General features: G+C 45.7%; 1 protein-coding gene across 1 annotated transcript; it reads left to right on the top strand.

The window, feature by feature from the left end:
- Positions 1-655: 655 nt before the first annotated feature.
- Positions 656-12,650, top strand: itih2 (inter-alpha-trypsin inhibitor heavy chain 2; the record flags this gene model as incomplete). Its single annotated transcript, XM_083661664.1, has 21 exons — positions 656-748; positions 1,445-1,477; positions 1,972-2,010; positions 4,458-4,630; positions 4,718-4,822; positions 4,930-5,092; positions 5,287-5,394; positions 5,577-5,705; positions 5,831-5,947; positions 6,109-6,277; positions 6,584-6,709; positions 6,956-7,137; positions 7,246-7,431; positions 8,445-8,584; positions 8,894-9,066; positions 9,179-9,307; positions 9,521-9,634; positions 9,949-10,147; positions 11,592-11,764; positions 12,260-12,371; positions 12,500-12,650. The coding sequence occupies 21 exons, from the start codon at positions 656-658 to the stop codon at positions 12,648-12,650; spliced, it is 2,814 nt and encodes a 937-aa protein (XP_083517790.1).
- Between the last annotated feature and the right edge of the window lie 29 nt (positions 12,651-12,679).

Consider the following 12,679-nt stretch of genomic DNA (forward strand, 5'->3'; position numbering starts at 1 on the left):
TAGTACATGATTATTCTATGGTCATATACCTACATATAGACACTAAGGTGGTGACCTTTGAACCCCTTATTTCCTATCTAGATTTTGTCAGGAATAGGATCTTATTGCATTAATTGTAAGTCAGTTTGGAAAAGAGCGCCATTTGAATGCTTGTAAAACAAACAAAAAACATTGTACAGTAGGCTACTATAGGGCCTAACATGAACTTAACCACAGTTAGGCCTACATTGGCGCTATCTTGTGGACATAATGCAACATTACAGCTGATGGTAACTGTGTTTGTCATAAAATAATCTTTTACACTGAAAAGCTGTAGGCCTAGTATATGTTACCTTTGGTACATTACCTTTTAAAAAGCGGTATGTCTATGTGGATATGGCTGTATATTGAACGCAGCCCATTGCATTTATATCATAGTCAGGATCTTAAACTGTGCTTAATCTCAACCCGAATGGCCTAAATTTACCCTGCCCACACTGCAGGTCAAGTTTCAAAGTTTCCTCCTCTCTGGAACACAACAAATATTGACTGGGGCCAGGAGTCGATCAGTTGAGTGGATTTTAACCCTGAGCTCGGGCTCCGCTGTGTTCCCAGGAGGCAGAAGGACGGTCTCTCTGTGCTGCTGGTATCTCTGAGAGCTTCCAGGCCTGGAAACATGAGGCATCTGCTACTGTTGCTGGGGCTGGTGCTCTTCCACCAAAGCCACGGCTTCGAGTTCATCATAGATGGAGAATGGGAGGGAGAGACGGTGAGTTGGAGGGTATTAGCAGGGATGGAGTGGAGGGTAAACCCACTGGAAAGCTCAGTTTATGCATCTTTTGCCTTGTACAATAGTGTTGAACCACTTTTTTTTTAGGCTGGCATAACTATTATTGAGTTCAATTGATTCATCATAGTGGTATCAAACCAGGACAAGAATATGACAACAAAAACAAATCAATGCTGTTCTGAAAAATCTATTTTTTATCATATCTTTTGTTTGTATTGGAGGTTGTTTCCATTATGATGATCACCAATTAGCAGTTCAAGTGTTACAGTATTATTATTATTATTATTATTTAAATGTACCACTACATCACTGCTTATTATGGAATATTGTTATATTTGCATCAGTTATATATGACATCAGTTATACGTGACAACTGCTTTTTTATCTGAGATAAAAGTTGTCAAGTTGTCACATATAACTGATTTCAACTTAATGCAAATATAACAACATCTCATAATAAGCAGTGATGTAGTGGTAACTTTAAATAATAATAATAATAATAATAATTTAGATTTATATTCTAAATCACGTCTGACCGACTGTGTGTGAGCCTAATGACATTATTCCCACAGGTTGATGTTGTAAATGTGTCTTAGTTACCTTGTAAGGGTTTAAATTGCTCTCAGTGGTTTTAATGATCACCGGCAGTACAAATAACTTTCTTTCTTCCACCAGTCAGGTTTGCAGGATCATCGGGAAAGACACAGGGTGAGATTTTTCTCCTTCGTTTGACTCCAAAACATGGCTTTTAATCGTATGTGCATGTCGTATAATACATAGCAAATTCATGCCAAATTTTAACAGTACTTCAGTTTCTCTACATTTAAATGTGCCATGATGACCTCCACCGCTGAGCGTTTATGGGATGGTTGAGTTGTGGATTTCTGCTTGAAAAAGATGATGCCAATACTTTTACTTTTAGTACAATTTGTAATGCAGGACTTTTATTTCTAATTGAGTATCTTTACATTGGTATATTGCTACTTTTACTTATGGTAAGTAAAAGACCTCAGTACTTCTACCACCACTAACTGCATCACACTGATCACACACAGTCATAATGGTGTCACAGAGCAAACCGATTAAGTCAACATTAAGCATCCCCATGTGGCCAGTAGTAACCCACTCTGACTCTGATCAACGTCCCTACGTCCTCATCTCCACCTTGTGAATAACAGCGCTTTGTGACTCATGTGTTTCAGAGAGCGATATTGACCAGCGAGGAGCAGGAAGACTTTGAGGTGCGTCTCTCCGCTTGTTGTTCAAGCCCTCTCCACTGTCACAGAGTTGAACCCTTATCTAATAATCAATGTGCTGCTGTTTGAAGAGATTCCACTGACTGACAGGTTATTGACTTTACTGCCTAAACGCAAGTCTGTCATGTTCTAGGTAGGAACTCAAATCAGTGGCAGAGTCATGTGAAGCGCTTTAAGCCTGTTGCTTAGTTCAATCCGCTCTTTCAGGTCATTGGGCACTGTTTTATTACGAGTACTTTCCGGTATCAGCGTAAACTATGACAATATCAATTTAATATAGCTTTGAATTATTATTATTATTATTATTCTCTATGGGTGATGTCATCATCACTGTGCTGCCAGTTCATTATATTATTATTACGATTGAAATGAAATTAACAGATACATGCGCAGTGCTCATTTCCATGTAAAAAAAAAAGAAAAGAAAAAAAAGACAGACATTCAGACAGACAGACAGACAGACAGACACAAAACAAGTAAAATCCAATGGACAATATAAAAGGATCTGTAACTGGATTTGGAATGGGGTTGGGAGTTGGTGGTGGGTGGGGGTGGGGTCATGCCAAATTTTAACAGTACTTCAGTTTCTCTACATTTAAATGTGCCATGATGACCTCCACCGCTGAGCGTTTATGGGATGGTTGAGTTGTGGATTTCTGCTTGAAAAAGATGATCCATCTGGCTAAGCATGTGGGGAAAGCCATGACTTCTTAGTGAACTCTCATCAGGGGGGCTGCCCCAAATATCACTGTGGTAGAGTCGGGGCTGATCTCCTGCTCGCAAATGTAAGAAAATGTGTGGGAAGGACCCAACTGAGGACACAGTCATGTCCTGAGGACACAGTCATGTCCTGAGGACACAGTCATGTCCAACTAAGGACACAGGCATGTCCAACTGAGGACACAGTCATGTCCTCAGTTGAGGAGACAGTCATGTCCTCAGCTGAGGACACAGTCATGTCCTCAGTTGAGGAGACAGTCATGTCCTCAGCTGAGGACCCAGTCATGACCTGAGGACACAGTCATGTCCTGAGGACACAGTCATGTCCTCAACTGAGGACACAGTCATGTCCTCAGTTGCCCACATGTGGCCAAGGGTGACTGGGGCTTAATGGCATCTAGTCCCAGATATAACCTGGCAAGCCTGCTGCTAGAGAGAGTCTATGGAGGACCACCTACAAAGCCTTAGTCAAGTACAAGTCAATTCCAAGACCAGGTCCCGATGAGTTCCAAGGTGCGGTCCAAAAGGGGTCGAGACAGAGTCAAGTCCGGGGCCAGAGCAAATCAAGTCCTATTCAAGACCAAGACCAAAATAAGCAATAAATGTTAGTGCATGTCAACAAAGTAAGATCTATCTACAGCAGCAGTTCCCAACCTTTTGCAACTCATGGCCCACTTGAAAATCTCAAAACTGTTTACCGCCCACATCCGAACGTAAACAATACAGAGGCCAGATCATGCGCTCTCAGAGAGCACTTTCTTTAACGATAAAAGGAGCTGTCCATCAGCACCACACAAAAATAAAAAAATAAAAATGAGGGGCTGTCTGCAATAGGCTAATTAATGAATACTTGATTAGAAGTTAAATAATGGGGTAACACTTTACTTGAGGGTGCATATGATGACTGACATGACACTGTCATAACCACCTGTCATGAACATGAAGAGGCGTTATGAATGTTTATGACTATTGTCATTAAGTGTCATTTGGTAAATTGTGTCATTGTTAAAGCAATGTTGACATTGTTTGAGATGTCTTTGTTATGACAACTTGACATTAACCAAGACAACATAACCAGTCAATGTCTTCGTTATGATACTTTGACATAACCAACGACAGTGTCATGTCAATGTCTTACCAAGTGTTACCAATAATGGTATTATTATCATTATCATCCATCAACAATGGAGAAATGCATTCTCATATAATAATAAAATGTTTTTCACACAAGAAATGTGTTTTGCCGTGGCCCACTTACAATACCTTCGCAGCCCACCACGGGTTGGGAATGGCTGAGGACTTCTGTATTATACCCTTCAATTCAGCTACTCAATTTTGACGAATCAATGCATAGAAGTTTGAAGACCATTACATACAGTACTTCACACACGGATTTAATCTCAGAAATTGTTTGTGCTGGGGAGAAAGTAAATCAGGGCGGACCAGGTGGAGAAGAACATAAGAAAATTTGTAGGAAGGCGGGAAAAGGTTTAGTCAATATCCAGTAGTGGACGAGACGAGACAAGATAGGCATGAGAACGAGACAAGTCCAAGACATCAGAAAAGTAGACTGGAGACCAGACTCGAGACTGGACTGAAGTACCACAGCACTGGAATGTACCAACTGCAGACTGCTGGGTCACGTCTGAGACGTCGACACCCTAGTTCTGCTCCCTGCCAGTCCCTCACATGTTCTGCCTTGGCCTGCACAGGCCATACACGGAGATGACATCACCGTCAAGAGCTACAAGGTGGAGAGCCGCATCACGTCACGCTTCGCCCACACCACTGTCAGGAGCTCCGTGGTCAACTCAGGCTCCAAAGCCCAGAGCATCGGCTTCAACGTCCAGATCCCCAAACGAGCCTTCATCACCAACTTCACCATGTGAGCCATGTTCCCAGTTTCAAGCGATTCCTTCTACAGAGCGCGAGCGTACACTTCTCCTCACACCAACTGTTACCCTATGTGTAGGAACGTGAACGGGATCACGTTTGTGGGCTCGGTGAAGGAGAAGACGGTGGCCAGGAACTTGTACGCCCAAGCCAGGGCCAGAGGCAAGGCAGCGGGCATCATCAGGTACTGGACCAGCCTCTTGGTTTAGGACTATGAATCCTACGTAGAGCTCAGTAGGGTTTCATCCCCTGATGATTCTGCAACGATACTGAAATGATTTGGCTTCACAGGGCTAACTCCCAGGACATGGAGACCTTTAAGACAGAGGTCCACGTTCCCCCTGGCAGCAACATTGAGTTTGAGCTCCACTACCAAGAGATGATGCACAGAAAGCTGGGTTTCTATGAGCACTCGCTACACCTGCAGCCTGGAAGACTGGTGCCACAGCTCCAGGTAAGGGGTTAATGATGTGTGTGTGTGTGTGTGTGTGTGTGTGTGTGTGTGTGTATGTGTGTGTGTGTGTGTGAGTGCGTGCATGCGTGCGTGCGTGCGTGCGTGCGTGTGTGTGTGTGTGTGTGCGTACGTGCGTGCGTACATGCGTGCGTGCGTGTGTCACTCAGCAATAACCCGTGCCCCGGTCTGTCTAGGTGGATGTGTACATCTATGAGCCGAAGGGCATTACCATGGTAGAGACACCAAACACCCTCGGGGACAAGTTTGCACCGCTGATCAAACTGACCTCCTCCAAAGACAAGGTAACATAATACACTCCGTTTTGTGTGTGTAGCTCCTTACTTAATTGTACGCTGGCAATTGGAGCATCTAAATGGTGTGTGTGTGTGTGTGTGTGTGTGTGCGTGTGTGTGTGCGCGCGCGTGTGTGTGTGTGTGCGCGTGTGTGTGCGTGTGTGCATGTGTGTGTGTGTCCGTACCCATAGGCTCATATTGTCTTCAAGCCCAATCTGCAGCAGCAGAAGAAGTGTGAGAACTGCACTGACAGTGCTATCGATGGCCTCTTCACGGTCAAATACGATGTCGAGAGAGACAGCAACGCAGGGGAACTACAGGTATAACACACACTTAACCATCCGAGTACAAACTCTTCGGGCGTTTCATATTGCATAGGGCTTAGTTGTTGTGGTAGAAGCAGAATGGAGATCATTGTTGCTCAGGCTTGCATTGTTTCCTCAAGGTGTCTGATGGCCACTTTGTCCAGTTCTTCGCTCCGTCCAACCTCTCGCCCCTTCCCAAAAACATTGTGTTTGTCATCGACGTCAGCGGGTCCATGTGGGGGGTCAAGATGAAGCAGGTAAGTGCTCGTAGTCCCAGTAGGTTTATGTCAATATGGAGGTCCGCACACTTTGACCCTTTCCTTCCTCATCCCTCCATTGTAAAACACTGCCTCCATGTGGCAATTCTCCAGAATGCATCTACCGTAAATTCCAAACTGCTGACTCCCCCCCCTCACAGACAGTGGAGGCCATGCAGGCTATTTTGGATGACCTGACCATCGACGACCACTTCAGCATCATAGACTTTAACCACAATGTGCGCTGCTGGAGCGAAGAGCTGGTCGAGGGCTCCTCCATCCAGGTCGCAGATGCCAAGAGATACATCCAGACCATCAAACCCAATGGAGGTGAGACCCCGTAACGGAGGTGAGACACCGTAACGGAGGTGAGACCCCGTAACGGAGGTGAGAGTGAGAAAGAGGGGAAGAAAAGGGGGGATTCCACAGGAAAATAATGTCCTTTATGGGCATGTAAAAAACGTGGATACTATGATGAGCAGATAAAGAAGATCGGTTTTGGATACTATGATGAGCAGATATGGAAGATATAAAGGGAATATGATGAGCAGATGAAGACGATCTAAAGGGAATAGCTGATATCAAACGTCTGTCTATCTCTCTTCATGACTGGCTGTTCTTGCTCTTTGACCCCAGGCACCAACATTAATGAGGCACTAATGAGGGCGGTGCAGATGCTGGTGAAGGCGTCCAATCAGGGGCTGATAGACCCCCGCTCTGTTTCCATGATCATCCTGGTGTCTGATGGAGACCCCACTGTCGGTGAGGACTGCTTCAATCACTCTATCACTTTAGATGCTTTTTTAAAGTATCTTATTTTTGAATAATTGTGTTTTGACCCGTGTTTTGACTAGCAGCCCTAATTTGATGATGATGAACATGCTAGTGTAGAGTGTAATTAACATGTTGTCAAGTTCTCACTATAATATATGTATATCTGTCTCCACCCTCTTGCTCTCTCTCTCTCTCTCTCTCTCTCTCTCTCTCTCTCTCTCTCTCTCTCTGCAGGAGAGATCAAGCTCAGTACCATCCAGAAGAATGTGAAGCGGGTGATGAGGGAAGAGTTCTCTCTCTTCTCACTGGGCATTGGCTTTGATGTGGACTATGACTTCCTGGAACGTATCGCCATGGAGAACAGGGGCATGGCCCAGAGGATCTACGCCAACCACGACGCCGCGGAGCAGCTGCGGGTATGACAGCACAGAGGGGCCGAAGCTTTATCTTCGTCACCTGATGTCCATAACCATCTCATTTTCCTCCCTCTCGCCTCTCCCCCCCCCCCCCCCCCCCCCCCCCAGAGGTTTTACAGCCAGGTCTCCTCCCCCCTGCTGAGGAGGATCACCATCCAGTTCCCGGAGGACTCGGTGTCGGACATCACCCAGAACCGCTTCGATAAGTACTTCAGCGGCTCGGAGCTGGTGGTGGCTGGCAAGGTGCTGACCTCCGACAGCAACACCCTGACCAGCTTCACCACAGCGTCTGCCGTGAGTAACGTGCACTCACACCCACACGTAGTGTTGTGTTGTAGTCAAGTCACTATATCTTCAGTCCAAGTCCAGTCCCCAGTGTTGAGTCTTGAGTCCGAAGCCAAGTCCAATTCACCAACGAAGAGTCCAAGTCGAGTCCGAGTCAAGTCCTGCTTTAGTCTTGCTTGCCAGACTATCCCATAATATACATGTGGGAAAAGCAGCTGCCAACTGGAGCGATCTTGGTCAATACTGCACCAAGATTTCTGTTCACATTTTAGTTATACATAAATAAATATGAAAATAGGGTCCAGGTTGAAAAATACCGGAATTCTTCTTTTTTCATTATTATTAGTATTTTATTTTTTCATTATGTTTTTCCGATTTCCCCCCCATTTTCTCCCCAATTGTACTTGGCCAATCTTTCCCTCACCTGCCCTGGTTGCTGTTCCACCCTCTGCCGATCTGGGGAGAGCCAAGACTAGCACCATGCTTCCTCCGAGTCATGCGCAGTAGCCAGCCACTTCTTTTTCACCTCACAGTGGGAGCTTCACCAATAGAACATAGCACGTGGGAGGATCACGCTATTCCCGCCAGTTCCCTTCCGCACCGAACAGGCGCCCCGACCGACCAGAGGAGGCGCTGGTGCAGCGACCAGGACAAATACCCTCAATCTGGCTTCCCTCCCACAGACACCAGCCAATCGTGCCTGTATGGACGCCTGACCAAGCCGGAGGTAACACGAGGATGCGAACCTGCACCCCTTGCGTTGGTAGGCAGGGAATCTACCGCTACACTACCTGGACGCCCCCAAATTCTCCTTTAAGCCATGCCCTTACTCAAGTGCTAACAACTGTATAGTCCCTGGTAGAAGTGAGGACTGGCAAAAATGGCATTACTTTTCTCATCTTTCTATCCTTATGAGGACATTTGTTCCTCATAAGGATAGAAGTACACTAACACACACACACACACACACACACACACACACACACACACACACACACGCATACTCCCACCTCGTCCTGCAGGCTCGTCTGGATCTAACATTGGAGACAGAGACGGACATGGGGGAGCTGGACGTGGAGCTGGCCAAGCAGCAGCACTCCTTCACGGGCTTCGCCAGGCAGCTGTGGGCCTACATCACCGTCAACCAACTGATTGCAGAGAGGTGAGAGAGGATGTCAGAGAGCACCGCATACGTACAGTACATAGCTCAAACATAGAGAGGCAGTGTTCTAGTCAAGTCACTCACTATATCTCGAGTCCGAGTCACCAAAGAACATGTGCACACACACACACACACACACACACACACTCCAAGTCCAAGTCAAGTCACGACTCGAGTCCCGAAAATGAGTTCAGTCCAAGTCCAGACTTGAGTGCTACAACACTGGGAGGTAGTGTATACCAGCAGTCTGAAGCGCCGTCTATTGTGGTATTGTCAGTGTTTGAGCGCTGCAGTGTGGCTCTCCTGCAGGTCTCTGGCCCCAACAGCTGTGAAGAAGAGGAAGATCACCCAGAGGATCCTCACCCTGGCTGTGGAGCACCAGTTTGTCACCCCGCTCACCGCTCTGCTGGTGGAGAGTGAGGGGGCCAAGGAGAGGCTGCTGGTCGATTCCCCCAAGGACCCCAAGCACGGCTGCTGTTCAGGTGCTGAAACAGACATACTTCATAGTCAGATTGGAGGGCTTGACCGATATGGGTTTTGAAAGCCGAAACTGCATAATCCAACCCTACTTCATTTGATCAATACCTTGCACAGGATCAGGAGTATCAGGAGGCTTGCCACCTGTTAATCCGGTTGTGTACCACCAGCCACCCTGGGTCCAAATGACCACGGCCACACCAAGCCCGGCTAAGGGGGCCGTGACTGAACACCACATCATCTTAGGTAACACACATGCATGCGCGCGCACACATGCGCACACACACACACACACACACACACACACACACACACACGCACGCACGCGCACGCACGCACGCACGCACGCACGCACACACACACACACACACACACCTTTTGATGACTACCACAACATAATGAAAACTATTAAATGTAACCAGTACTCAATGTGTAACAAGCCGATTGTTTCTCACCCAGTGGACAACGACCCCCACTTCATCGTCCACCTGCCCAGAAGCAACATGGACGTCTGCTTCAACATCGACTCTGAACCTGGTCATATCCTCAACCTGGTGTCCGACCGTGGAACAGGTGGCGCACTGCACAAAATGTTCAAAGTCTTTTGAAAAACCCACAAAAAGTATTTTGGGGGGAAATCTGCTGGATTGCTTTATGGCACAAAACAGGAAGAGGGCGCTGTTCTTCCAGAGCAAACAGCGAAAGCTTTCGGAGTTCCTGGTAATGACAGTTGGTGCAACGATTGAAAAGTCGATGGCGATAAAACATCACTTCCAATATATTTGCAGCTTTACGTTTTAGAGATTTTCAAGTGGGCCACGAGTGGGAAAAGGTTGGGATCGGCTACTCTCTATTCTTCTGACCAACCCTTCTCTCTCGTCCTGAAGGTGTGGTGGTGAACGGTCAGTTGGTCAGCAACAAGCAGGTGCCGGGGAACAAACTGAACACCTACTTCGGCACCATCTCAGTCTACTACCAGCCAGAGGGGCTCAGCCTGGCCATCAGCACCCACAGCATCGCCATGACCGACGGCACTCACAACCATACCTTCACCTGGGGGGCCACGGCTGACATCACACAGGACGGGTAACCATCACACCCTTAACCACACCATCAATTATGAGGCTACATTATAAGCAGTGATGTGATGTAGGGGTTAAAAAAATGCATGAAAAAACCATTGGGACAATTTTCTCTGTTTGTTATTGAAGCAGACAAGTGTATTTTGTATTTTGTAGGTTTTTCTTTCTTTCTGATAATGTGCATTATGAATTCAGCCTAGAAAGGTGGGTCAACTCAGTTGAGGTGTATTTACCCTGGTAATAAGGTGTATTTACCCTGGTAATAAGGTGTATTTACCCTGGTAATAAGGTGTATTTACCCTGGTAATAAGAGGTGTATTTACCCTGGTAATAAGGTGTATTTACCCTGGTAATAAGAGGTGTATTTACCCTGGTAATAAGGTGTATTTACCCTGGTAATAAGGTGTATCTACCCTGGTAATAAGGTGCATTTACCCTGGTAATAAGAGGTGTATTTACCCTGGTAATAAGAGGTGTATTTACCCTGGTAATAAGGTGTATTTACCCTGGTAATAAGAGATGTATTTACCCTGGTAATAAGGGGAATATATTGGTGCTTTTCTGAGAAGTGGATTATGGAGTCACGAGGTTTTCATGTTTTCACTTCAAATGAGGGATTACATGGTTGTGAAAAGTCTAATAATCCCTTAATAAACCCTTTCCTGAAAAGATTTGGGAGATTTTCAACAATGGAGATCATAAATTAATATACTGTAAATGTCAGCAAAGATTTAACGATATATTATTGAAGGCATACTATGCAGCATTTTCCAAAAAACAACAACAATGTGACATAATAAATAAATAATCATCAGTAGTCTCGCATAGCCAGACCTATCTCCACACTTTGGTTTAGCGCTGGAGAAAGTAATGCAGTCCCTTGAAGTTACTTGGGAGATTAGTAACTGTAATAATGACTGGAAATTGTAATCCCTTACATTACTAGTTACTGGGAAAGTAATACAATGACAGTAACGTGTTACTTTACTGCCCAATTAACACTGCTTATGACCCACTAGAAGTTTGTGGCAGTGTAGTTATGTGCAGAGATCCTGCCCTCTGCCTGTATTTTATTATTTTGGTGGTCGAGGGACTTTTCTGTGCTGTAACCTTTGGGCAGTGGGTGTGCAGCCCCCAGCCAATAACAGCGTGCAGGTGTGGTCGGGACTCTATAAAAAGCTAGCACCCAAATATCATAAATATGCGCTATAAGTTTGATATTCCATTTATTATTACTGTATTATTATTAGCAACTGCGGTTAGGGGCAGGGGCGTACACTTCTGCCGTTGTTGAGCTGAGGAGGAGGGGCCAAGTTTGAATGCTGTTTACACACAGCAAGCCACAATTCCTGCATACTATGCCTTTAATAGTGCATTAATGAACGTTCCAAGTGTCAGTGGGATGTATTGTTGGCACATTGGGTCACTTTGTGACGTCTGTGTTTCAGGGTGAAGATTGCCATCGTGAAGGACTCTCATGTCACCATCACAATAAACCAGAATATCAGGGTGATGGTGTTGCTTCACCGCGTGTGGAAGAAGCATCCTGTCAACGTCGACTTCCTTGGCATCTACATCCCCAATGACAACAAGTACTCCTCCCTGGTCCACGGACTCATAGGTATGGTCTAATTAAGGTCTTTGTCTGGTAAAACCCTATGTGGTCACTCCAAGAGGCAACAACTTGAATGAGACCCAAGGGAAGGGCGTTCCAAGTCAAGTCCATGTCATTAATGTCAAGCCTCAAGTCTAAATGAGAACAGCAAGTCAAGTCAGAACAAATCAACAGTCTAGTATCGCTTTAATATCTTAAAGAAAAAGAAATATCTAGGACTTTTCAAGCATAAAAACTTAGCAATAGCATCATGAGTTGGATTTCCCTAATCGGTTTTAGCTTCAACAAATTCAATCATGCAATACAAATTCAGAAAACAGAATTTAAATTCAGTCGTCTGCTGGAACAAATCTCATCACTTTCAATCCGAGTCATTTACACAAACACGAGATCTCAAGTCAAGACTTTAGAATCTTTTTCAAGTCATCAAAGTACAAGTCAGATTCAAGGCCCAAGTCACCGGAACATACATTCAATATGTGTGTGTGTGTGTCCTTGCAGGGCAGTTTTCTATGGAGCCCGAGGTGAGTGTGTATAACATTCACGAAGGAGCTGACCCTCTGAAGAAGGAGGCCACTATGGAGGTGAAGGGCAATACACTGGTTGTCACCCGGTAAGTTGAAATAATAAAAAAATAATAAAACACACACACAGAAACAGAAACACACACACACACACACACAGTATCACGGAACAACACAATTGGATGCTAAAACCGGTGTAAATTGCTTGTGCATCAAGGGGCTGGCAAAAGGACTACAGGCGCGATAAGAAGCGCGGCTCGGACGTCTACTGCTGGTTCATACACAACAGCGGGAAAGGCTTCATCGACGGCCGCTACACCGACTACGTTGTCCCGGACCTCAACAGCTTCCTCCCGACGACGCTCTGAGCGCGCATGGGATTCGAGGAGGCGGGAGC

The sequence above is a fragment of the Poromitra crassiceps genome (genome assembly GCF_964638095.1).
Source record: "Poromitra crassiceps genome assembly, chromosome: 2".
NCBI lineage: Eukaryota > Metazoa > Chordata > Actinopteri > Beryciformes > Melamphaidae > Poromitra > Poromitra crassiceps.